The sequence below is a fragment of the Symphalangus syndactylus genome, chromosome 8, assembly GCF_028878055.3.
Source record: "Symphalangus syndactylus isolate Jambi chromosome 8, NHGRI_mSymSyn1-v2.1_pri, whole genome shotgun sequence".
Lineage (NCBI taxonomy): Eukaryota > Metazoa > Chordata > Mammalia > Primates > Hylobatidae > Symphalangus > Symphalangus syndactylus.
In genome coordinates, this window is record NC_072430.2 from 47,291,183 (window position 1) to 47,317,935 (window position 26,753).

A 26,753-nucleotide genomic window follows, 5' to 3' on the forward strand; every position below is an offset into this window, starting at 1 on the left:
AAAGTCCCTATTGGGGCACAACTGCATTTGCTGCTGTCACCTCTCATGTTGAAGAAGATCGTGAGACCCGCTCCATATGCAGCGTGGCTTCTGGGATCACTTGAGTGGGCAAGGTTGGGACACTGCCATTTCCCCTACCCTGGGCCGCTGCTGGGAAGGCAGGCCAGCCAGCTTCTACCATGGACTGGGCCACTCAGAATCTCCCTGTGATCCGTTCTTCTCGTTCCAAGGCCTGTGGAGAAAAGGAGTCTCCTTTCAGCTGGGACTTGCCACTACCAGAGTGGGGGATTCAGCAGCAGTGCCTCTGGCCAGCCAGAGTCTCACTACCCTTGCCTCTGAGCTCCCTCCTCTCCTGCCACTTCCAATGCAGGGGAAAGAGGCCGCCTGTCACCCAGTGAGGTGGAAGCAGGTGATAAAGAAGGCAGCTCTCTTCCTTCCCCAGTCAACTCTCCATAGCCTAGGCTGCAGATAGGCCACAGCCTCAGGTTGAGATCAAGACTGGAAGGAAAATAAAGTGCTGCCCCAGGTCTTGAACTCTGGGAAGTATTCCCCACTCATACTAGGGCTCTTTTCCTTGCCTCCTGCCCAGGCCCTGATCTGAAGGAAGTAGGAAAGGAGTGAAGAGCTTCTCAGAACTTCCCCCAGACACCTAGGCTGCCTCAGGGGGTGATATGGTTTGACTGTGTCCCCATCCAAATCTCACCTTGAATTGTAATAATCCCCACGTGTCAAGGGCGGGACCAGGTGGAGGTAATTGAATCATAGGGACAATTTCCCCCATGCTGTTCTCATGATAGTGAATTCTCACAAGATGTGATGGTTTTTGTTTTTAGACTGAATCTTACTCTATTGCCCAGGCTGGAGTGCAATGGCGCGATCTCAGCTCACTGCAACCTCTGCCTCCCAGGTTCAAGCGATCCTCATGCCTCAGCCTCCCAAGTAGCTGGGACTACAGGCACGAGCCACCACACCCAGCTAATTTTTGTATTTTTAGTAGAGACGGGGTTTCACCATGTTGGCCAGGCTTGTCTTGAACTCCTGACCTCAGGTAATCCACCTGCCTCGGCCTCCCAAAGTGCTGGGATTACAGGCATAAGCCACTGCGCCTGACCGATGTGATGGTTTTATAATGGTCTTCCCCCTTCGCTTGGCACTCATTCTCTCTCCTGCCACCCTGTGAAGAGGTGCCTTCCCTCATGATTGTAAGTTTCCCGAGGCTTCCCCAGCCACGCAGAACCATGAGTTAATTAAACCTCTTTTCTTCATAAATGACTCAGTCTCATGTTATTTCTTCATAGCAGCATGAGAATGGACTAATACAGGAGTTTGTCCTCAGGAGTCGCTCTTCCTTCCAACCTCTCCAGGAGCAGCATTCAGGGCCAAGGGAGCCACAGTGACTCTGGCATACTCTGGCGCAATGAGTCATGGGTGTTCAGGATGCAGAGGGAAGTTGTGTTGGAGAACAGGATGGGGCCGGGCTCCAAAGCCAAGCAGGAGAGTGGACTTGCTCAAGATGGTGGGACAGGGACACACACTGGACCTGGACTAGGGGCTTAGAATTTCAGCCCAGCTCTGCCACCAACTAGCCATGTGGTCTTGGTCAAATCAGAGTACAGCCATGCACATCAGTGCCCTCATCTGTAAAACTGGGCATTTGAAACAAATGACTACTGAGGGTTTGTGGTTCATTTTCTTTCCTGCTCTAAACAATAAAGCAAGAGTCATGAAGAGTTTCTGAGAAAGAAAATAATGTCATTCAAGTCAGGTCTTGGTAGAATTAGCCTGGAAGTGGGGTGCTGGGTGTTGAAATCAGCTGCGCATTGTGGTTTGAGCCAGTGGGGTTTTCTGTTCTTGCAACATAAAGAAGCCTGCATGCTGTGGGCAGTGTTCTTTGAGGCAGACATTAAGACACTGGGCTGTGAGACAATCATGTTTGAGTCCCAATTTCCATCATTTCAGAGCTGTGTGACTTTACAATAAAGCTTCGCTACACTATTTTGAGCCTGTTTCTTCACCTGCAAAGTCAGGGTTAATCAGAATGCCCACCCCCTAGTGCAGCTGCCAGATCTGGAGTTACTGCAGGCCCAGAGCCTAGAAGGGTGCCTGGTACATACGGAAGCGCTCAGTAGACGCTGGCTCGCATCAGCATGAATCCTGGCATGCTGCCAGCTATCTTTTGCTTTTAGCTTCCCGGAATGCATTCCCACTACTTCTCCCTGTGTTCCTGCCCTCCTCACTACTCCTGCCCACTGAACTGCCGGCAATGCCTACTGTTGCCATAGTTTCCCCAGATAAATAGAATGCTTCCCTTATTTTAACTTGGGCCTCACTGCCTTCTTCCTGAAACCCTTGGTGTTTTGGGAGCCATCACCACAGTTCCTTCTCTCTTTCCGTCTGCTCCAAGACATCTGCCCTTTCCAGGAATATAATCCAAAGCCTTGCTTCTGTGAGCTCCTTTCAAATGCCCTCCTTGCCACACTGAAGCTGTGGTGGCTTTCTGCCCAGTTTGAACCTCCCTTTGCTGTTGTCCCTCCCTTGCCCAAGCACCCGCACCCATACTGAAGATTTGGTGGTCAAGATTTCTTTTTTTTTTTTTTGAGACAAGAGTCTCGCTCTGTTGCCCAGGCTGGAGTGCAGTGGTGCCATCTCAACTCACTGTAAGCTCTGCCTCCCGGGTTCACGCCATCCTCCTGCCTCAGCCTCCTGAGTAGCTGGGACTACAGGCGCCTGCCACCAAGCCCAGCTTTTTTTTTTTTTTTTTTTTTTTTTAGTAGAGACGGGGTTTCACCATGTTAGCCAGGATGGTCTCCATCTCCTGACCTCATGATCCGCCCACCTCAGCCTCCCAAAGTGCTGGGATTACAGGCATGAGCCACTGCGCCTGGCCAAGACTTCTTTTTTATATTTATTTATTTCTTGAGACAGTCTTGTTCTGTTGCGCAGGCTGGAGTGCAATGGTGCAATCTCAGCTGGCTGCAACCTCCATCTTCTGGGTTCAAGCGATTCTCCGGCCTCAGCCTCCCAAGTAGATGGGATTACAAGCATGCACCACCGCACCCAGCTAATTTTTGTATTTTTAGTAGAGATGGACTTTTGCTATGTTGGCCAGGCTGGTCTCTAACTCCTAGCCTCAAGTGATCCAACTGCCTTGGCCTCCCAAAGTGCTCTCCATCCTGGCTCCTCCACCTCTTGCCAGGCACCCCTCCTTACAGAGCTAGTGCCTCATCCTTCCATGACCTCCTGCCCACATATGCTCTTTCAATCTAAGGTTTCTGCAAAAACTTTCAGGAAGGATCACATCTCCCATAATTGCCTTCATAAGAACTTTTTTTTAATTATTTAGAAATGCAGTTATATACATAGAACAATTAAAATTAAATTAAACTTTGTACAAATATTAAAATACTATCTTCACACCCACTGCAATGTACAGGATACCAAAAAATATATATATAAAATAAAATAAAGCAAACTCAAACTGATTGAGTGACATCCTGCACAGAGTCAATTATGAATGTGTTGTTTTAAACCATTATATGAGTACCATTCTGCAAAGGATTCCATAGTGGTGCGATAACCTGAAGAAGCCAGGGCAGGGTGTGGGGACTGCCACACAGCCCACATACATCTCTCCTCCTTGCTTGGCAACTGAGTGCTTTGCCCCTGCACCCCCTTCTACTAGCTCTGCTGCTTGGCAGAGGAGCTCAACCTTGAGGTTATCATTCACAATTCTACTAGGATTTCAACTGGAAATTAAGAGCCATTTCCCAGCAAAGCTGGGCCTGCCACCTTTTCCTCTCTAGGGAACCAGCAACTACACCATTCAGACCAAACATATGCCAAGCAAAATATTCTCCAAGTCCCACCTTGGGGCACCAGTAATGACTGTCCCTATTCTGAGAGCTGACAGACCCAGCAGGCCCAAGAGAAGCTCCCAGCCTCACTCGCTGTCCTTGGCATTAAGCTGTGAAGCCTGCATGCTGCTTCCCTGCTAGGCCTTTTTTTTGTTTGGGGGTGAGGAGTAAGGATGCAGAAATGATTGCAGCGTATTTCATTCTCTACGCAAGGATGTTCCTCAGAAATGGAGGCGACATTGTTATGCAGGAAGCAAGTGGTTTGAGAGCTCAACTGGGACTGGGAGGGAAAGGGCTAAGGGCTATCTATTCCCGTGCCACCACCCATGAAGCAGGAAGAGTATACCTTTGTCTGAATTGCCATCTGGCTTCTCCACTGAACTTTAAAGCTGGCGGGAGGAGGGGGAGGGCAAGATGAATGGGAAAGAAAATATTAGCTTAAGATCTGTTTGCAAATGGAGTGCTTGTATTTATAGAATGTACATTGAAATGCCTTATAAAACCAAACAAACTCATAAAGTGGCCAGGATTCAGTCCATTTCACAGTTCATACCCAGTGAAACGGGAACACAGCACATAAAATACAGAAATGGCAAAAGATAGAGCCTACCTGCTAAACTAAGGCATGGAAGGGACGGATATTTTAAGTGATTTTCACCATATTCTGGCCCTTGAAAGTCATTAGAATGTGACTGCAAGTCACCAGGATATTAAACCTGCACTGAGTCAGCTCAAGTGTGCAAAAAAAAACAAAAAACAAAAAACAAAACAAAAAAACCAACAACAAACAAACAAAAAAACCCAAAAACTCTTTTAAATGTCCTTTGGTGCTGGCCATTCTCCTGCATCAGCCTCCTGCTGGAATGCCCTAGAGGTTAGCCCAGGAAAGCAGGGCTGTGGCCGGTTTCTTCCACCTGTTTCCACCTGCTCCAGGCTCCTCAGGCAGCCTGTCTTCTAACAGGCTGCCACCTGCCGCTGCCCTTGTCTCTCAGCCAGGCCCCACCTCAAGGCAGCTGTGGATTCCCTAATCTCTCAGTAAGAGACAAAGCCCAGAAGCCCTAGAAATAGCAGCACATGGCTGATGGTTAAGAAATTGCTTTGGAAGAAAGAGAAATAACTGGGGGAAGAAGCTGTCACAGACTTCAGCAGTGAGGGGAGAACGAGCTCCTGCACTCACAGGCCCAGGAGGCTCTGGGAAGTGGGCCTCATCAAAGCCAGTGACAAGAAGGAGGGGAGGAGACGAGAGGGGAGCCCAGGCTCCCATTGTTCTAATTTCTTCCTTTCCTACCAGGTGGGCAAGCCTGGGCTTGTGCTCCTCAGTGTTGTTAGAGGAGGGCAGGGCGGAAAGAGGCTTCAGGAGAAGGAAGGCTTTTCATTTCACCAGGGATCACGCTGGTCATCTATGCAGCTGAATAAACCCCAAACAAAAAGTGCAATCTCTTAGGGGGACAAGACCCCAGAGTAACAAGATAGAAAAAGGTAAGATCTTCCATTTTAAAAACCATTCTAGAATAGAATTCGGGTTGTGAAACAGTGAAAAACAAAAGCTGAAGGCTCAGCAGTGAGACTTCGGATTACCACCCCTCCCCCTTTTGTCCCTGCTTTCTGTTTTGGAGGAAGACAAGGGCACTGCTGTGGGTGTGGTAAGGCGACTGGGGCCATTAGGGACACCCCTCCAGGTGGGCCCATGCTAGTCTCATCTGCCTTCTAGTTCCAGCACCTTCTCTAACCAGCTCCCTACCTAACTATGCTTTCCTGGACTCAGCACAGCAGATGAGGGCTCCTGGGGGAGGGGAAGTGTGGGAGTGGCCAACAGGCACAGCAGGCACTGCCCTTACCCTGAGAGGAAAGAAGGAAGACTACAAGTGGCAGCAAGAGGCCAGGGAATGACCGGGTGGTAAAGTGCGTGTGTAAGCGCGGAGGCAGGAGGCAAGAGGCAAGAGGGTAACAGGCTGGGAGAAGACCACTCCCCTCATCTTCTAGGCCACCCACGCCTGGAGCCAACCCTGTTAGGAAAGGTACTGAAAATATACTAGGATTTTTATTTTTACCACCCCCAAGCGGAGAGGCTCAGGGGAGGAGCAGACATGCAGCACAGAGTCCACTTCGAAGTTTCCCAGCCACAGTGCTTCAGAAAATTTCACAAAAAAGCGAAACAAACATTCCTTACTGCTGCGTCTATCTTCTGAAGATGACAGCAGCTGGCAGAGTTCGTCCACCCCAGCCTAGTTAGCATTCAACACATGGCTATGGGAAAGCGCCCCTCATCAGCGGGCTCCTCCCCCAGGGCCCTGTACTCCAGGCTGCTCCACACCCCTCTGCCCACCTCAGGCCATTAGGGTCGGGGTGCACATGGACTGTTTCTCAGCCCTTCCCCCAGGGGGCCAGGGAAGACAAGGAATCGCTTGTCAGCTGTGACATGCGAGGGGTGGCAGGGAAGGGCAGAAGTAGGAAAAGCAGCAGCACAGCAAGCAGCAGGCCACTTCCTGGGCACAGTTACTAAGGCACGTGACCATGGTGAGGAGGATCCTCAGGACCGGGCTGGAGCTGCCTGCAGCCACCCGGGAACTCGGTCTGTGCCTCTCGGCCTCCCCTCCGTCACCACAAACCCAGAAAGGGGCAACCTGCCCAGACTGCCAGTGACCAGATGGGCACTCCATGGCATCTCAGCAACTCTCCTTCCTGCCCCAGGCCCCTGTGAGCGGCAAGAAAGCCACAGCTATCTGGGATAAAACCCAGGAGGCAGCATGCAACTTCCCCTTATACTCCAGGGAAACAAAAAAAAAAGACAAGGCCAGGAAGGCCGATGCTGGAAGTAGGAAGTGAGAACTTGCATATTAGGAAGACAATCATTATCAGCCATTTTCCTTCTCTCCCTTGGGATCTTCTGGATGCTTCTTGGAAACTCTCAACTCAACAGGGCCAGGAGCTTGCGCCTTTGGGTCAGATGGCTGGGTCCTGGGCCAACGTGGGCATGATTTTCCAAATCTTCCATCCTCGGCCAAGGAAACGTGCCACCAGGGTCAACCCAGGGCAAGCCCAGGGACTACACTCTCACCCCAGTTAGAGTCACTTCTGCCACTCCTGACTCAAGAGCTCTCACACCTGGATCTGCTCCTACAAAGGGCAGTAGGGGCAGCCCTCAAAGGAAACAGGACAGACCCAGGCCCGGCCCCCTGTGTGGCAGGGGGCAGCAGTGTAGCCACTAAGGCTTGTGGACAGCAACAAGCCTGCATGACAGGGAAACTGGACAGGGTGGGGGAAAGGCACAAGTAAACACAGCAGCACTCAGGCCCACAGGAGCTCGTGGGGGCTGCCGCCAAAGAGCTGGCTGGAGGGGACCCAGAGGCTTAGGAAAAGGGAGGGTTCGATCCAGCACATTCAAATATGTCTCTGACAGATGGGAAGGCGGGGCCAGGCAAAGAGCCAGCTCCTCCAGCTGTCCAACAGGCAGATGGCGAGAATCTTCCTTGAGTTTCCAGCAAGGTGGGCCTATAGGGCCCTCAGAGATAACAGATACACAGGTGGCAGCTCAGGTAATCCAGGTAAGGTGGGTGGGGAGTACAGGGTGCTCAATCCCACAGGGAGAGGGAGGAAGGGCTGAGAGAACCTCGCAGAGAGGAAAGGCTGGCCGCTGCCCTCATGCTTCTTTCAACAGTGGAATATCTGCAGGAAGACCAGAAGAAAAGCACAGTGGTTACCTCGTGTGGATCTCCAGAGCACTCTTGACCCCACTGCTGGGATATGTGGGATAGCCCCTAATTTAAAGAAAGTAAATGTCCCACTCATACACTTCTAGGTAGGCAAAAACTCCCTATCTCCTTTTTATGACTTTCTAGCTTATCTTTCCCACTGCCTATGTGAAAAAAACTGAATGTTCAGCCTGGTATTCAAATCATCCTCCTCTCTGCCTTAGCTCTGCTGGTCTAGTCACTCCCCTTTCTCTCCTAATTCCACCCTATGAGGCTACAAAGCCCTGTTAAGTCCCACTACCTCCTAAAGCCATCTGCCAGTCATGTGACTTTGGATAAATCACTTCCCTTCTTTTGGTTTTAGCTTCTTCATATGCTGTGGGCCTCAAGCTCCCAACTTCCTAGGGTATTATCAGTCCCAAACAGCTCAGGCATGGCCTGCAAGGAACTCACTGACTTATGTGTCTTGTTTTCTGAACCCCTCATTTTGACATAGACGCTACAATTCCTGGTTCTGTTATTTCTTGAGTATAGGCCCCACCATCTTCCCAAATGGCTGATACTCCATACAGGAAGATAGCACATTTCATATTTCTCTGTATCACCCCTGAAACCTAATCCAGCATTAGGCACAAGATGGCCTCTCAAAATGCTTGTTAAATACAAAAAACAAAGCTAGGTAGCATGGAAGAGGAGGAAGAGGAGGGCCCCACCTTGGCTCCTTGGGAGGATAAGGGCTATGATATTCACTCAGACACATCTCACAATATGTGTGGCTGGCTGACTGTGGCGTTACTGGCTTCCAGATTCAAACCTGGGTCAACTGTTTTAATGGCCAACCAAGAAAAACGAAGGCAAGATGTTGATAACCAGGAAGCTCCATAACCATGATCTGCTTTCAATAATTTCCAACTTCTTTGCTTTCAGATATTCGAAACCTTAGACATTTACTATGCCCAGGATACCCAGGAAGCATAAAGTTTCCTCTAAAGCTCTTTTAGGGAGGCTTTCTGAGTGTACAAGTCTTCACTATAGAAAGTGGCATCTAGGGTTAGTCTCATCCTGAACCACACTGGGATTTACCTTAAAGACAGCTTTCAAAGTGACAGACTCAAGCCCAAGGTAAACTGGGCTCTGGCAAAGGCAGAAACATCAGGAGGCAGTAATTTCATTCTATGATTGTTTGCCACAAGGGCGCTAGAGCCACCTGGAAGGCAGCATCTGGCTTCAAATCCCAGCTCAGCTATTTACCAGTGGGCCAAGTGACTTACCTTCTTTGAGCCTTAGTTTCCTGAGCTGTAAAATGGGGATGTCAATAAATACCTATGTCTTAGGATCATTGTGATGTTTAACTGAGATAGTGCAAGAAAACAAACTAGCATAGTACCCGGAACACTCCTGCTTAGAAAGCAGCAGCTGTCTGCTCTGGACAGGCTCTCATTTTTCTGTAAAATAACCTATGCCTCCTTGTCATTCCTGACCTTTCAGGAACATAACATTTATAACAAGAGGACAGACCCCACCCCCAACTGCAACAAGCCGTCTATCTTTTGATTTAGCAAGGCTCTGTGACCATGAATGGCCTCAGAGACTCCAAATGATCAGAATTCACAGGCAACAGTGAAAAGTCTCACTACAGAGAGCCCAAAGCCCTACTCAGTACTCTGAGGGTGAAATTCTATTTTGTAGGCAAATACCCCAGGTACTATCTTTTTTTTTGCTAAAAATATACCAATTATTTAGAGAGGCTCACAGTCCTTCCTCACTCCAAGCAAGGACCCTAAGCAGCTAATAATTCATGTTCAGCTCGGACCACTCACCATCTGTGTACTCCTCTGACGTGAGGGATAAAAGGCTTTGTATGTCACTGTTCTCTGAATCTGCGGTTTCTTTGTGTGCCAGTTGGCGGTTCCCTGAGCCGGCCACCCAGGAAGAGGTGGTTGCCTGATGCACCATCACAGTCTCTGAGCCCCGAGAGCCCCGGGCTTCACATAGTCCAGACTGGCCTGGGGCCTCATCCTCTCCACTTGCAGAGGAGCAGGCCCCCTGGTCCGGCAGCTGTTGCTCCCTTGGCACACTCCTCCCACTGGGCCCAGACCCTTCTGACAGCACAATCTGTACTCTGGGGTCAGCGGGTGGCACACAGTGACCAGAACTGCCATATACAGCCTCCTCGTATGATGGCAGTGCAACCTGGACTCCATCCACCATGATGGAGACCTGGTCCCCAGATACCCCCTGGTCACGCCTGGAGTGGAGAGGAAAAGACAAAGGATGAATTAGAATAAACACACAGATAAACAAGCACGATAATAATAATAGCAGCAGCCAACATTTTTGAGCACTTACTATGTGCCAGGCAAAGCACTAAGAATTTTAAACACCTTATCACGCTGGATTCTCACCTGAGCCCTTTCAGGTAGGGATTCACCAAGAATGCAAATGAGGCTCGGAGAAGTTAATTAACTTGCCCGCAATCACCCAGCTTGTGAAGGATGGAGCTAGGATTTGAATCTGGTTCCATCAGCCTCCAAAAACTGTGTTCTTAACCTCTGGGTACACAGGCACCTGGCCCTTTTACCCTGTGGAAAACCTAGGAGCCTACAGACCCAGAAATAAAGGCATTCATTCAGCACAGCTAAAATAAGAAAGTGAGAGAATGATGGTGGCATATATCTGTGAATATACTAAAAACCACTTCACTGTACACATTAAATAGGTACATTGTATGGTATGTGGAATATATCTCAATAAAGCTGTTAAAAAACAGGGAAGCACTATGGCCTTAAAGTGGGATACTGGACCAGAAATCACAATAATTTTGTTCTGACCCAGCCATACTGCTTTTTTTTTAATTTGTGAACTTTTTAAAAAATTAGAACACAAATACAGAAAAAAGAACACAAGAAAAATCTATGTACAGCTAGCTGATTTACTCCAAAAGTAACACTGGTATAAAATTCCTACATAGGTCAAGAAAAAGAACACTGCCCAGACCCTAGACCCTTTGCACCTGTCCCAAAATCACTCCCATTGCCTCACCACAAAAAGTAACCACTATCCAGACTTTCATGAAAATCATTTCTTTGCTTTTTATTTTAACAGTTCTACTACCTAAACATGAATCCTTCAACACTATGGTTTAGTTTTGCATATATTTTTTTTAAATTAAAAAAATTGTTTTTGTTCTGAGAAAGGGTCTTACTCTGTTGCCCAGGCTGGAGTGCAGTGGCGTGATCACAACCTACTGCAGCCTCAACATCCTGGGCTCAGGTGATCCTCCCACCTCAGCCTCCCAAGTAGCTGGGACTAAGGCATGCACCACCACGCCTGGCCAAGTTTTTGCAGAGACGGAGTTTCTCCATGTTGCCCAGGCTGGTCTTGAACTCCTGGGCTCAGGCAATCCTCTCACCTCCTCCTCCCAAAGGATTACAGGTGTGAGCCACCGTGCCCAGTGTTGCATATTTTTAATCTTTACTTGAATGGGATAACAAAGGAAATTTGTGAGAGTATATATCTGTTTCTGGCTTCTTTTACTCAACCTCATATGTGTGAGGCTTATTCATGCAGATACCTTTTTTGGGGATAACTTTTGTTATACACATAAACATGGCTTTTTTTTCCCTGAACCATCTAAAAGTAAGGTGAAGACGTTATTTAACATATACTTCCTAAGAGTATCCTTTCTGATACAACTACATTATCAGATCCCAGAAATTTAACATTGATGTAATACAATAACACAAATTTTCCTAACTATCCAAAAATATATCCACTTCAGCTGCAGTCTTTGTTTTCATCCAGGACCCAATTAAGTATCATGTATTGCATTTAATTGTCCTGTCTCTTTCATCTCATTTAATCTGTTAAACAGTCCACTCTAGTTTTTCCTTCATGACATTGGCTTTTTTTTTTTTTTTTTTTTTTTTAAGAGTCCAGGCCAGCTATCTCAAAGAATGTCCCACAATCTGGACTTGTCTAATAGTTTCCTCAGCATTGGATTCAGGCCAGTCCTAGGTGATGCTGTGTCCTTTCAGCTCATCAATTCAAGAAATATAGATGGTCTGCTGCTGGACCATATTATTGTTGCTGGATTGTTGTTAGTAGTTCTCAATTTCCTCACCTGCTCTTGGCAGTAAAATCTGTGCTACATACACTCTGAGAGGAGAGAAGTGGCAGAGGTTTTTGGAAGAAAGGGAAAGTTTGATGGGAGCACTTTAAGAGGCTGAGGTGGGCAGATTGCTTGAGACCAGGATTCAAGACCAGCCTGGCAACATGGCGAAACCCGATCTACAAAAATACAAAAAAATTAGCTGGGTATGGTGGCACATGCCTGTGGTCACAGCTACTAGCGAGGCTGAGGTGGGAGGATCACTTGAGCCCAGGGAAGTTGAGGCTGCAGTAGGCTGTGATCACGCCACTGCAATCCAGCCTGGGCAACATGAGTGAGACCCTGTCTCAGAAAAAGAAAAAAAAGAAAGCAGTGTGTAAACTGGCATGTGCTTGACTTTTATTACTCAAAATAGTGTTTGGCTTAAAAAGTAATACATGTACATAGCACAAAATTTAAATGAGGTCTACAATGAAAACTAATCTCCCCTATACTCAAATCAAGCAAAACTAGCCAGTTACTTTTAACAAACTTACAAGTAAACTATAGGGGGGAAAAACTCCCTAATTTAGATGAGATGCAGAACTGATCAGTTTGACTTTAGGTGGAAATAGCTGATTATTTCAAGTAAACAATCCCCTTCAAATCCTCTTCATCCTATTAATTAATAGCCTTTAAAAATAACTGCTAGCCTCTTCCCAAAAACAAAATAAAGAAAATCACACATAGTACACAGAGATTAAATCTAGCCTGGTCCTTGTCTGTAAATCCAAATTTGCAACATTTTACTGAATGCAGTTTACTTTGGCCCTTTATGTTTGTAACAGTGACTGATGAAGGACTGTGAGGATATATAAAAAATGTTACTCTTCAAGAGGGAATGAGAACTGCCAGGAATGGCCAAGCAACTGCAGAAGCCACAATGGCCTGGAAGAAAAGTCCATCATCAGGAATCCACTCAGGGCTAGCACCATCAGCCCTGCCCTTCATGCTCCTCACCCCTAGACAATTTGTGGCTAAAGCAGTAGACTGGAACAGGAAACTGATAAAAGGCAGGCAAGAAAATCCACTTCCTTTGTTTCTCCTCAGTGTGGTGCAGTGGTTCTAAATCCTAGCTGCACAGAAAAACTGAGAAGCTTTTTATAAAAAGCGAATGCCAGGGTTCCATTCCAAACCAAATAAATCAGAATGGGAATGGAGGCCCAAGTGTTTATATTTGTTTTTAAACTCTCCCAGGTGCCTCTATATTGCAGCCAGGACTGGGAACCAGGAGTACAGGATAGTGGCTCACAAACTTAAGTGTTCATCAAAATCACCTGGACAGCTTGTTAAACAGTATCACTGGGCCTCACCCCTAGAGCTTCTCATTCGGTTGATCCCAACAAGTTCCATGATCCTGACGCTGCTGGAACCACGCTTTGAGAACCACTGGTGTAGGGGAAATGACATGGCTTTGGAATTGAACAGATTTCAGTTTTTTGTTTTTTTAATGGGACAGTCTTACTCTGTCTCCCAGGCTGGAGTGCAGTGGTGCAATCTTGGCTCACTGCAACCTCTGCCTCATGGGTTCAAGCAATTCTCCTGCCTCGGCCTCCAGGGTAGCTGGGACTACAGGCGTGCGCCACCACACTCGGCTAATTGTTTTGTATTTTTAGTAAGAGACAGGGTTTCACCATGTTGGACAAGCTGGTCTCAAACTCCTGACCTCAGGTGATCCGCCCACGTCAGTCTCCCTAAGTGCTGAGATTACAGGCGTGTGCCACCGCGCCCAGCCTCAGTTCTGAGCTCTGCTGTCATCTAGAGGTATAATCCTGAGTGAATAACCTCTCTGAGCCTCAGTTTCCTCATCTGCAATGTTCCTATGAGGATTAAGATAATGTATGCAAAGCAATAAGCACAATGCTAGGCACATCTAGGAGTTTAACACATGGCAGGGCCCTCCCCACTCCCTAGACACACACAGACCCACAGAGATTGGCAGGCTACCAGCAACCCTCTACCAAAGACTGGCCCCCACAGTAACACTTGCACCTGCCTGTCTCACGTCAGCTCTGCCACTGGGCTCACCTGCTATGATGGAAAGACTTCAGCTTTGGCTGCAGCAGCACAAACAGCACCACCAGGAGGAGAATAAGCGCCACGGAGCTGGCAGTAGAAGCCACTATAGACAGCGTGGGGACCCCAAGTGATGTGTGGGTGTCTTTATCTATAAAAACAAGCCATCATCAGAAGGGTTTTGTACCCAAATACACAAAACAGCTGACGGGCCCCACAGCTGATCTTGTCAAATGCCTCCTGAATGGTGCAATACAGACATCCTACAGTCAGGGTCATTTCAGGAATAACAGCTTAGAATGACCTAAGTATACACAGTTCTTCTGGAAAAGGACCATTTCCCTACCCTGTTTCCTGAACAAAAAATTCCCTTCACTTCCAATCTTTGAGGTCCATCTGACACATAAACTCACTTAACCCTAGAGATTTTACCTTTATAAACCACTCTGATCCCATCCTCAAAAGCAGGTTTGTAAACATCGACCATTTAACTGGGCACGTCATTCCACCATCTTAAGTTCTACCTATGTTCTCCCCAAGTGGCAGGATTAATTTACAGAAACTGGGCTGTAATAAAACCTTGTCTTAAGATCCACAGCTTTAACTGTAACTCTCAGGTTGGTTCCCACCCATTTCTGGGGTGTCATGGGTTAAACATGCTCTGGTCTTGAAGCCTGAGTGGGAAGCACAAAGATGATTATATGACACACTTTCCTACAAGTAGCTGGATTTTCCTGTCATGCAAGGCAGGAGGAAGCAGGAAGGGTGGGAGGTCTTTTGTCCAGCTGGTCTGTAGCTCCATTCAAGGAAAAATGAAATGGAAGAGACACTACAGAAGGTATTAGCATTGTGCTCACTGTGAGAGCAGAACATGGTCAAGGGTCACCAACACTTGGCCAGGTAAACAACAGATCTTGAACATCAAAGGGGCTTTACAGAGCAGGGCAGATGGCTCAGTGAAATGCAATAGGACATGCATCAGCAACCTCAAGTATCTTTCACAAAGATATGAAGACCCAAGCAAGGGAGGCTGCACAGCATCAACTGGGCTGGGCTGCACCACAGCAAAGAGTGCTCTGGAGGAAGCATGCATTGCGTCCTGTGAGTTAACAGAAAGCAGAACCCCAGCAGCATCCCTTTTTCATCTGCCAGACTGACCCTCATTGAGATGGCAGCTAATCTCCATGGCTGGTTTCCACTCGCCATTCTTACACGTCAGGTATTTGTAATCGCCCTTCAACATGTAGCCTTCAGCACACAGGTATTCGATGACACTGCCCGCTGTCAGGGGGTCTCTGCAGGGCCGGGGGTGGCAGATGTAGCCACCATTCTCTGGCTCCGGTGGTAGGGGGCACACTGCAAAGACAGGGAGAGAGCAGGGGTACAGTGGTGATGTATCCAGTAGGAGTCTGCTCTCAGTGACGCAGCTCTGAAGGCCTCCACAGGAAACACAGGAAGAGCAAAGAACCCTTTCTTTGGAGGAGTTGTTAACCAAACCCTGGAAACTCAGGTTGCCACTAACAGAGGGGAAGTACACTGGCAACAGGGGAAACGTGGCTGCTTGCAACATTTCCCCCTCCCTCCCTACCATGCCTTAAGGGAATTCCATCCATAAATGAACGGCAGACTCTAAAGTCTTGAACCTATAGAGATCTAGACATAACAGTTTTAATAAAGCCTGGATTATGTAATAAAGCCTGTAACACACACAATAAATCAGAGTGAAAGGAGGTAAAATGTTGGCCTTGTTTCCACTATCAATGTCAGAAAAGACTCCATAGTATAATAAAAACATGCATGCTTGGCCTGAGAGGGGATTTCTGATAGATCCCCTGGGAGGCTACCCAAACCCCTTGTGCATCTTCCATTCTCTGACTATAGTAGTCAATGGCACCACCTGTCTCTATCCCATAATAAATCCACATTTTCCACTGATATACAGAACTGCCTAGTTTCAAAAGCACCTCCTGCCTTATTTGTCCTGACAACTCTGTGAGACAGCTATCATTACTCTCCTTTGAAGATGAAGACACTGAGGGCCATAAAAGTTAAGTGACTTTTAGCCAAGCTTACAGCAAGGTAAATGGCAGGCTTGGGGTCACAGTCAAATCTTCTGATTCTAAACCTCTGCTCTTTCCACCAGCAGACATTGCTTCTACCCCATGAGCTGCATGGCCTTTAAGGGGTATGGGTGTCAAGGTTACCTCCCCTTTGCCCTCTTGAAACTGGTCAGTTAGGGAGATGGCAGGCAGTGCCTAGGTATGGTGGGAAGCCTGATAAGTTGCAGTAATGGTAAGTCAGAGGATCTGGAAGGTCTGAGTGGACCTGAGGAGGAAAAGGACAGCCTCTGATTCCACTCTGGACAGACACTGCAAAACTGAAGCCCCCAGGTGGTGGACTGCTGGGTATTACCAGGCAAAACAGTAAAAGTGGGGGCACTAAAGAATCACTGTTTGGAATGTTGGGCTGAGGTAGAATGGCCAGACAACCATGAATGCAATAAAGACCAAAAGTTTTCCAAAGGAAATTCAATTTTGCTGACAAATAACCTGCCCCTATCCTGAATATCACAACAACATCTGTATGAGAATAAGAACGGTCGTTTTCTTTTTCTCATTTCCTCTAACAGGCCTGGAGTGACTGGGAGTCACACCGCAGTGCCTGACTGTCCAAGATAAGGCAGTTTCTCATCCACAAGATGGGCAGACCACACCACCCTGCAGCTGTGCCCTCACAGCCTCTCTCACCCATGCCACTTCTTTCCAATCTACAAATGGCTGTTAAGCAAGCTGACTGCCAGCCAGGTTGGGGAGTGGACACCAAATGAAAAGGAGATGATGGCTCCCTACCCTCAACTTGCTTATCACTTGAGATGGGGAGAAAAGATACTTTTTCTTTTCTTTTTTTAGGTGATGCCACTAAAAGAAAAGATGCCATTTTTAAAAAGCTATTAACAAAACAAAGCTGGGTAGGTGCCACAGGGATCCAGAGAAGTCTGGCAGCTTCTCTGAAACTAGGAGATGAACTCCAGTAAGCTCCTCCCAGTCCCCTCTAAGGATCCAACTTGTCCCTATTCTCCTCCACCACCAGGGTCTTGAACAGGAGGAAGAAAAACACAAACACTCCCTTCTGGTGCTCTTTAACTTTGGCCAAGTAGTTCAGAGCGCTGGCCAGATAGATTTCCAAAGAAACCTCCACAAACTGCTTTAGCCTTTACACTTTCCCTCTGTTGTTCAGGGCAGCAGGCCTGCCACACATCTCTCTGACTTACTCCCTGGTTCTCCTTGGACTGTGTCTAATTGGTTCATTTCTGCAGCATAATTAATGCTGAGCACCCCAGGGCAGCTCCTGAAAGTAGGCAGGACCCACGCACAAGTCCAATGTGCTGGGAAGGATAGTCTCAGGGGAAGAGCTGCTGATTCTAAAGCCACTCCTGCTTTGCTGGGTATCTCTTTCCATAAAACCCACATCTCCACAGAATCTTTGAGTGGGACCCTGGAGGTCACCTAGCACTCACAATAAGTCAAAAAAAAAAAAAAAGTGAGGACTGCAAAGAAGTGACTTGCAATTCAGTTTAATTTCAATTCAACTAATACTTATTGATTCTGAGTAGGGGATCACTGTGCTATGCTCCGAAAAAGGATAAAAATATAAGCACTTCAGGTCCTTCTTGCCAAATAGGGATATGATCATTAAGTGCACACATATATTTTAAAAATCATTCTCTTTATGGCTTCTGGTTTAAGGACACTTTCTCTACTCTGAGGTTATAAGCATACGCTCCAGTATTTTCTTGTAATGTTTTAGGGATTAGGTTTTTGTTATTTAAAATACTTTCACAAAAAAACAAAACAAAACAAAACAAAACAAACAGACTCACGGGAAATATACAAGGTATAACATTCAAAAAGGGTGCACAGTGTCCCCTAGTCACCCGGTTCCTCTTTCCAAAGGCACTGCACCAGTTTCTACCATATTCTTCCAAAGATACTCTATATACGAATTTATTCTAACATATGTCAAATAATGTGATTTGTGCCACAAGAGAGGAAGTTCAAAGCAGGAACAGGGGAGCCTAGGAAAGGATCTCCGAGGAAGTAGCACTTCATATGGGACTTCACTTCATCAGGAAGAGAGGTGATAGCTTGAAGTAAATGCACTGAAGTGGGAAAATGTAGGTTAAGTTCAGAGAACAGCAATCAGCCCAGTTTGGCTGGGTTGAATAATTTTTAAAAAGTCCAAAAAAATAACATGAAGAGTGATGAAACCATCCTGTAGAGGACCTTCCTTGCAAAAGGAGATATTTATATTTATAGTCAAAGAAAAGGGGGAGCCACTGAAGGGTCTTGAGAAGCGTAGCATTATAAGAAAAGCAAACTTATTTGATATAAGATGGACTAGAGGTAGGAGAAACCCCTTAGATTATGTCAACATTATAGCAATCCTAGTATTGATAGAGGAGCTAGAAAGAAATTATTTAGGCAGATAGTGAGGGCAAAAGAGTCCTCAGCAAGGGTTCCCTTTTAAGGAAAAGTAGCCTCAAAATCATTTCTTTTCTAACAAAGAGCAGCCCGAAAAATCGAGCAGCACAGATAAGCAAGCTGGAAGCTTGCACAGGTGAATGCCAGCAGCTGTGCCAATAGAAAAGGGCTACCTGGAAGCCAGGTGTGTTCAGTGTGGAGGCTCCATGTTCCCTTTTCTTTGTCACCACCGGTACAGTAAGGACCAGGCAACATGGTGCCCACCAGGTAGAGAACCCATTTGCATAATAAAAGATGAGGGTGGGACGGCCAGCTATTTCACAACTATGCAAATGGCAGCACACCTGGTCCAACCAATCTTTCGTCCCCTATGTAAATGGTCTCCTCAAGCTCATCTATAAAACCTTCTTCATTTAACTGCAGAATTGCAACCCATTTTCTCTGGGACCCCTCTCTGTGCAGAGAGCTCTTCTCTTTTGCCTATTAAACTTCCACTCTTAACCTCACTCTGGTGTGTCTGCATCATAATTTTCCATGGCTGTGGGACAATGAACCTCAGGTATTACACCAGACAACAACACCGCTTCAGTATGGCAAAATAAACTCAGTACAAAACCATCATAATTTTCCATGGCTGTGGGACAATGAACCTCAGGTATTACACCAGACAACAACACCGCTTCAGTATGGCAAAATAAACTCAGTACAAAAATTATTTTATGCCCATCTATGAAGGTCATAGAAAAGAAATAAGCAGCCTTCCTTCCCTCCTGCCCTCTTTTCTTTCTTTTCTCTTCTCCCTCCCTTCCTCCCTTCCTCCCTTTCTCTCTCTCTCTCTCTCTCTCTCTCTCTCTCTCTCTCTCTCTCTCTCTCCCTTTCCCTCTCTTTCCCTCTCTTTCCCTCTCTTTCCCTCTCTTTCCCTCTCTTTCCCGCTCTGGCCCAGGCTGCGATCTACTCGACTTGCTACTTCCCGCACCACGGACTGCCTGGGACTGCCCCATCGCTGCGTGCCTTTTCTCCTTTGGATGCAGGCACGCGTTCGCCATCTTGGCCACGCTGGTCGCCGGCTCCTGACGACGAGTGCTCTGCCCGCCTCAGCCTCCCGAGGTACTGGGACTACAGACGGAGTCTCGCTCACCCAGTGCTCGGTGTTGCCCGGGCTGGAGTGCGGCGGCGTGGTCTGGCCTCGCGGCAGCCTCTACCCCCCGGCCGCCTGCCTTGGCCTGCCAGGGTGCTGGGATTGCAACCCCTGCCCGGCCGCCGCCCCATCTGGAAGGTGGGGAACGCCTCTGCCCGGCCGCCCCGTCTGGGAGGTGAGGGGCACCTCTGCCCGGCCGCCCCGTCTGGGAGGTGAGGAGCGCCTCTGCCCGGCCGCCCCGTCTGGGAGGTGAGGAGCGCCTCTGCCCGGCCGCCCCGTCTGGGAAGTGAGGAGCGCCACTGCCCGGCCACCCACCGTCTGGGAAGTGAGGAGCGCCTCTGCCCGGCCACCCACCGTCTGGGAAGTGAGGAGCGCCTCTGCCCGGCCACCCACCGTCTGGGAGGTGAGGAGCGCCTCGGCCCGGCCACCCACCGTCTGGGAGGTGAGGAGCGCCTCTGCCCGGCCGCCCCGTCCGGGAAGAAGTGAGGAGCGCCTCTGCCCGGCTGCCCCGTCCGGGAAGAAGTGAGGAGCGCCTCTGCCCAGCCGCCCCGTCCGGGAAGAAGTGAGGAGCGCCTCTGCCCGGCCGCCCCCGTCCGGGAAGAAGTGAGGAGCGCCTCTGCCCGGCCGCCCCGTCTGGGAAGTGAGGAGCGCCTCTGCCCGGCCTCCCCGTCCGGGAAGAAATGAGGAGCGCCTCTGCCCGGGCGCCCCATCCGGGAAGAAGTCAGGAGCGCCTCTGCCCGGCCGCCCCATCCGGGAAGAAGTGAGGAGCGCCTCTGCCCGGCCACCCATCGTCTGGGAAGTGAGGAGTGCCTCTGCCCGGCCGCCCCGTCTGGGAAGTGAGGAGCGCCTCTGCCCGGCCACCCACCGTCTGGGAAGTGAGGAGCGCCTCTGCCCGGCCACCCACCGTCTGGGAAGTGAGGAGCGCCTCTGCCCGGCCACCCACCGTCTGGGAGGTGAGGAGCGCCTCGGCCCGGCCACCCACCGTCTGGGAGGTGAGGAGCGCCTCTGCCCGGCCGCCCCGTCCGGGAAGAAGTGAGGAGCGCCTCTGCCCGGCTGCCCCGTCCGGGAAGAAGTGAGGAGCGCCTCTGCCCAGCCGCCCCGTCCGGGAAGAAGTGAGGAGCGCCTCTGCCCGGCCGCCCCCGTCCGGGAAGAAGTGAGGAGCGCCTCTGCCCGGCCGCCCCGTCTGGGAAGTGAGGAGCGCCTCTGCCCGGCCTCCCCGTCCGGGAAGAAATGAGGAGCGCCTCTGCCCGGGCGCCCCATCCGGGAAGAAGTCAGGAGCGCCTCTGCCCGGCCGCCCCATCCGGGAAGAAGTGAGGAGCGCCTCTGCCCGGCCACCCATCGTCTGGGAAGTGAGGAGTGCCTCTGCCCGGCCGCCCCGTCTGGGAAGTGAGGAGCGCCTCTGCCCGGCCGCCCCATCCGGGAAGAAGTGAGGAGTGCCTCTGCCCGGCCACCCATCGTCTGGGAAGTGAGGAGCGCCTCCTCCTGGCCACCCACCGTCTGGGAAGTGAGGAGCGCCTCTGCCCAGCCGCCCCGTCCGGGAAGAAGTGAGGAGCGCCTCTGCCCGGCCGCCCCCGTCCGGGAAGAAGTGAGGAGCGCCTCTGCCCGGCCGCCCCGTCTGGGAAGTGAGGAGCGCCTCTGCCCGGCCTCCCCGTCCGGGAAGAAATGAGGAGCGCCTCTGCCCGGGCGCCCCATCCGGGAAGAAGTCAGGAGCGCCTCTGCCCGGCCGCCCCATCCGGGAAGAAGTGAGGAGCGCCTCTGCCCGGCCACCCATCGTCTGGGAAGTGAGGAGTGCCTCTGCCCGGCCGCCCCGTCTGGGAAGTGAGGAGCGCCTCTGCCCGGCCGCCCCATCCGGGAAGAAGTGAGGAGTGCCTCTGCCCGGCCACCCATCGTCTGGGAAGTGAGGAGCGCCTCCTCCTGGCCACCCACCGTCTGGGAAGTGAGGAGCGCCTCTGCCCGGCCGCCCCGTCTGGGAAGTGAGGAGCGCCTCTGCCCGGCCACCCACCGTCTGGGAAGTGAGGAGCGCCTCTGCCCGGCCACCCACCGTCTGGGAAGTGAGGAGCGCCTCTGCCCGGCCACCCACCGTCTGGGAAGTGAGGAGCGTCTCTGCCCGGCCACCCACCGTCTGGGAGGTGAGGAGCGCCTCTGCCCGGCCGCCCCGTCCGGGAAGAAGTGAGGAGCGCCTCTGCCCGGCCGCCCCCGTCCGGGAAGAAGTGAGGAGCGCCTCTGCCCGGCCGCCCCGTCTGGGAAGTGAGGAGCGCCTCTGCCCGGCCGCCCCGTCCGGGAAGAAATGAGGAGCGCCTCTGCCCGGGCGCCCCATCCGGGAAGAAGTAAGGAGCGCCTCTGCCCGGCCGCCCCATCCGGGAAGAAGTGAGGAGCGCCTCTGCCTGGCCGCCCCGTCTGGGAAATGAGGAGCGCCTCTGCCCGGCCGCCCCGTCCGGGAAGAAGTGAGGAGCGCCTCTGCCCGGCCGCCCCGTCTGGGAAATGAGGAGCGCCTCTGCCCGGCCGCCCCGTCCGGGAAGAAGTGAGGAGCGCCTCTGCCTGGCCGCCCCATCCGGGAAGAAGTGAGGAGTGCCTCTGCCCGGCCACCCATCGTCTGGGAAGTGAGGAGCGCCTCTGCCTGGCCACCCACCGTCTGGGAAGTGAGGAGCGCCTCTGCCCGGCCGCCCCGTCTGGGAAGTGAGGAGCGCCTCTGCCCGGCCACCCACCGTCTGGGAAGTCAGGAGCGCCTCTGCCCGGCCGCCCCGTCTGGGAAGTGAGGAGCGCCTCTGCCCGGCCACCCACCGTCTGGGAAGTGAGGAGCGCCTCGGCCCGGCCACCCACCGTCTGGGAAGTGAGGAGCGCCTCTGCCCGGCCGCCCACCGTCTGGGAAGTGAGGAGCGCCTCTGCCCGGCCACCCACCGTCTGGGAGGTGAGGAGCGCCTCTGCCCGGCCACCCACCGTCTGGGAGGTGAGGAGCGCCTCTGCCCGGCCGCCCCGTCCGGGAAGAAGTGAGGAGCGCCTCTGCCCGGCTGCCCCGTCCGGGAAGAAGTGAGGAGCGCCTCTGCCCAGCCGCCCCGTCCGGGAAGAAGTGAGGAGCGCCTCTGCCCGGCCGCCCCCGTCCGGGAAGAAGTGAGGAGCGCCTCTGCCCGGCCGCCCCGTCTGGGAAGTGAGGAGCGCCTCTGCCCGGCCTCCCCGTCCGGGAAGAAATGAGGAGCGCCTCTGCCCGGGCGCCCCATCCGGGAAGAAGTCAGGAGCGCCTCTGCCCGGCCGCCCCATCCGGGAAGAAGTGAGGAGCGCCTCTGCCCGGCCACCCATCGTCTGGGAAGTGAGGAGTGCCTCTGCCCGGCCGCCCCGTCTGGGAAGTGAGGAGCGCCTCTGCCCGGCCGCCCCATCCGGGAAGAAGTGAGGAGTGCCTCTGCCCGGCCACCCACCGTCTGGGAAGTGAGGAGCGTCTCTGCCCGGCCACCCACCGTCTGGGAGGTGAGGAGCGCCTCTGCCCGGCCGCCCCGTCCGGGAAGAAGTGAGGAGCGCCTCTGCCCGGCCGCCCCCGTCCGGGAAGAAGTGAGGAGCGCCTCTGCCCGGCCGCCCCGTCTGGGAAGTGAGGAGCGCCTCTGCCCGGCCGCCCCGTCCGGGAAGAAATGAGGAGCGCCTCTGCCCGGGCGCCCCATCCGGGAAGAAGTAAGGAGCGCCTCTGCCCGGCCGCCCCATCCGGGAAGAAGTGAGGAGCGCCTCTGCCTGGCCGCCCCGTCTGGGAAATGAGGAGCGCCTCTGCCCGGCCGCCCCGTCCGGGAAGAAGTGAGGAGCGCCTCTGCCCGGCCGCCCCGTCTGGGAAATGAGGAGCGCCTCTGCCCGGCCGCCCCGTCCGGGAAGAAGTGAGGAGCGCCTCTGCCTGGCCGCCCCATCCGGGAAGAAGTGAGGAGCGCCTCTGCCCGGCCGCCCCGTCCGGGAAGAAGTGAGGAGTGCCTCTGCCCGGCCACCCATCGTCTGGGAAGTGAGGAGCGCCTCTGCCTGGCCACCCACCGTCTGGGAAGTGAGGAGCGCCTCTGCCCGGCCGCCCCGTCTGGGAAGTGAGGAGCGCCTCTGCCCGGCCACCCACCGTCTGGGAAGTCAGGAGCGCCTCTGCCCGGCCGCCCACCGTCTGGGAAGTGAGGAGCGCCTCTGCCCGGCCACCCACCGTCTGGGAAGTGAGGAGCGCCTCGGCCCGGCCACCCACCGTCTGGGAAGTGAGGAGCGCCTCTGCCCGGCCGCCCACCGTCTGGGAAGTGAGGAGCGCCTCTGCCCGGCCACCCACCGTCTGGGAGGTGAGGAGCGCCTCTGCCCGGCCGCCCCGTCTGGGAAGTGAGGAGTGCCTCTGCCCGGCCGCCCCGTCTGGGAAGTGAGGAACGCCTCTGCCCGGCCACCCATCGTCTGGGAAGTGAGGAGTGCCTCTGCCCGGCCGTCCCGTCTGGGAGGTGAGGAGCGCCTCTGCCCGGCCGCCCCGTCCGGGAGGAAGTGAGGAGCGCCTCTGCCCGGCCGCCCCGTCTGGGAAGTGAGGAGCGCCTCTGCCTGGCCACCCACCGTCTGGGAAGTGAGGAGCGCCTCGGCCCGGCCACCCACCGTCTGGGAAGTGAGGAGCGCCTCTGCCCGGCCACCCACCGTCTGGGAAGTGAGGAGCGCCTCGGCCCGGCCGCCCACCGTCTGGGAAGTGAGGAGCGCCTCTGCCCGGCCACCCACCGTCTGGGAGGTGAGGAGCGCCTCTGCCCGGCCGCCCCATCCGGGAAGAAGTGAGGAGCGCCTCTGCCCGGCCGCCCCGTCCGGGAAGAAGTGAGGAGCGCCTCTGCCCGGCCGCCCCGTCCGGGAAGAAGTGAGGAGCGCCTCTGCCCGGCCGCCCCGTCCGGGAAGAGGGGAGGAGCGCCTCTGCCCGGCCGCCCCGTCCGGGAAGAAGTGAGGAGCGCCTCTGCCCGGCCGCCCCGTCGGGAAGAAGTGAGGAGCGCCTCTGCCCGGCCACCCCGTCCGGGAAGAAGTGAGGAGCGCCTCCGCCCGGCCGCCCCGTCTGGGAGGTGAGGAGCGCCTCTGCCCGGCCACCCATCGTCTGGGAGGTGAGGAGCGCCTCTGCCCGGCCACTCATCGTCTGGGAGGTGAGGAGCGCCTCTGCCCGGCCACCCATCGTCTGGAAAGTGAGGAGCGCCTCTGCCCGGCCGCCCATCGTCTGGGAAGTGAGGAGCGCCTCTGCCCGACCACCCATCGTCTGGGAAGTGAGGAGCGCCTCTGCCCGGCCACCTATCGTCTGGGAAGAAGTGAGGAGCGTCTCTGCCTGGCCGCCCCGTCTGGGAAGTGAGGAGCCCCTCTGCCCGGCCGCCCCGTGTCTGGGTAGAAGTGAGGAGCTCCTCTGCCTGGCCGCTCCGTCTGGGAGGTCTACCACGGAGGCCAGAAGCAATGTGGGGGCTGGACGTGGTGGCTCACGCCTGTGGTCCCGGCACTCTGGGGGGCGAGGCGGGTTGACACTTCAGGCTAGGAGTTCGAGACCAGTCTGGCCAACTTGGCGAAACATGAAGAATACAACAGACAAACCAACCAACCAACTCAATGACAACAAAACAGGTCTACCCTGGAGTCATACTCTAATTTTTTCTATTTTCCTCCCTTTCTGATCCTTTATCCCACTTTCTTTTTCTTCCTCTTCCTTCTCCCTCTTCTTTGTCAAATAGAGGATTGAGTTATTATCACTGATCCATATAAAGTCCCTCTCTCATTTATTTTAACTCCCACCCCCATTTCTATTCCCCGACTTCCCATGTGCAACCTTCCTAATATGTTTGATACGCATCTTTTTGTTTGTATGTATTTTTAGAAAATGTTTATTGTTTTTGTATGCAAAAAAAAATTAATAAAAAAAAAAAAAAAAAAAAAAAAAGAAATAAGCAGAAGTATGTCATAAGATGCTGCTCCAGGTTCAAAGAAGAAATAAGGAGGCTTAAGAAGAAAAGGTCCAAAAAAAAAAAAAGGCAAGTCATTTTAAGACACTAAGAACATGTAAAAAGGCTGGGTACAGTAGCTCACGCCTATAATCCCAGCGCTTTGGGAGGTCAAGGTGGGCAGATCACTCGAGGTCAGGAGTTCGAGACCAGCCTGGTCAACACGGTGAATCCCCATCTCTACTACAAATACAAAAATTAGCCAGGTGTGGTGATGCACACCTCTAGACCCAGCTACTCAGGAGGCTGAGGCACAAGAATTGCTTGAACCCATAAGGCAGAGGTTGCAGTGAGCTGAGATTGCACCACTGCACTCCAGCCTGGATGACAAAGTGAGACTCTGTTTAAGAAAAGAAAAGAAAAGAAAAGAAAAGAAAAGAAAAGAAAAGAAAAAGAACACATGAAAAAATATGATCCTCTTGACCAAGAGCAGAGTCCTGGCCAACGGCAGGTATTGAAGAGGACCCTCTCAGTGATGCCTGGGAAGAACACTAAAAAAAGGCAAAACCCACATGGCAAAGAAATTGCTTAGTGGCTTCCAGAAGCCACAGTCTAGGCAAGAAACTGTCTTGATCTGTGCACCAGGATCATTCTCTGACAATTCCAGGTTCGCAGAAGGAAGCTCCGTACTTAACTCTGGGAAGACAATGAACTCACCTGATTTGGCAGTGCCACATAATTTTAAAAAGAAAGGGAGAAAGCCAGACAATTTTATGAGGGGAAAAAAAAATCAATGAATTATCTTTATAGCTTCCTCTCTGCTTTCCATTCTGTCCCACAGCCACTTAGGCTTTCAGTGAGCACAGGGAGTGCACACAGTAGGCATTCAGTCGAAGTCCACCCTGGTAACAAAGCAGATGAGACGCAAAATGATCTAGGTGATACTTCCACCACCTCCATAGCCTCAGCCTGACACCCTCAGCAGAAACTAACTGCTGAGGACCCTCACCAGAAACTAACTGCTGAGGACCCTCACCAGCCCTTCTAAAGGTTCCCTGGTTTTGTTGGTTTTGCAGGCCAGCCTTTCAAAAGGAGGCAAATTAAAACAAAACAAACTTTTACAACATTCCAAAACAAGCAAAGCAAAATAAGCTCCAGGAAAGGCCCCAGAGGTCAAAGCATTCAATTTAACAAACAGAACAAAATGGGGTCAAAGCATTCAATTTAACAAACAGAACAAATACTTGAGCTCCTTCAAAACAAGGTGTGGAAAGCAGGGAATGCAAAGATCAGTGTGACATGCCTGCAGCCTCAAAGGGATTAGGGTTGAGTAGGAGACGGTTACATTTAAATTATCTGTAGTACATTTTTTGTTTGTTTGTGATGAGTCTCACCCTGTCCCCTGTCGCCCAGGCTGGAGTGCAGTGGCAATCTCAGCTCACTGCAACGTCTGCCTCATGGGTTCAAGCGATTCTCCTGCCTCAGCCTCCTGAGTAGCTGGGACTACAGGCGTGTGCCAACACACCCAGCTAACTTTTGTATTTTTAGT

General features: G+C 52.0%; 2 protein-coding genes across 6 annotated transcripts in view; both read right to left on the reverse strand.

Moving 5' to 3' along the window:
- The window catches only part of SRSF5 (serine and arginine rich splicing factor 5), a 71,790-nt gene extending 71,563 nt beyond the window's left edge, over window positions 1-227 (reverse strand). For both annotated transcript variants that reach the window (XM_055289006.2, XM_055289003.2), the window contains exon 1: window positions 41-227. The gene's annotated coding sequence lies outside the window, so the exon portion shown is untranslated. The remainder of the gene's footprint in view (window positions 1-40) is intronic.
- Window positions 228-3,309: 3,082 nt separating this feature from the next.
- The window catches only part of SUSD6 (sushi domain containing 6), a 111,535-nt gene continuing 88,091 nt past the window's right edge, over window positions 3,310-26,753 (reverse strand). For all 4 annotated transcript variants that reach the window (XM_055289001.2, XM_055289002.2, XM_063644390.1 and 1 more), the window contains exons 3-6: window positions 14,871-15,068; window positions 13,725-13,863; window positions 9,367-9,794; window positions 3,310-7,520 (exon numbers count right to left, since the gene is read on the reverse strand). In XM_055289001.2, the coding sequence (XP_055144976.1) occupies window positions 7,495-7,520; window positions 9,367-9,794; window positions 13,725-13,863; window positions 14,871-15,068 (791 nt within the window). In that variant the 3' untranslated portion in view covers window positions 3,310-7,494. The remainder of the gene's footprint in view (window positions 7,521-9,366; window positions 9,795-13,724; window positions 13,864-14,870; window positions 15,069-26,753) is intronic.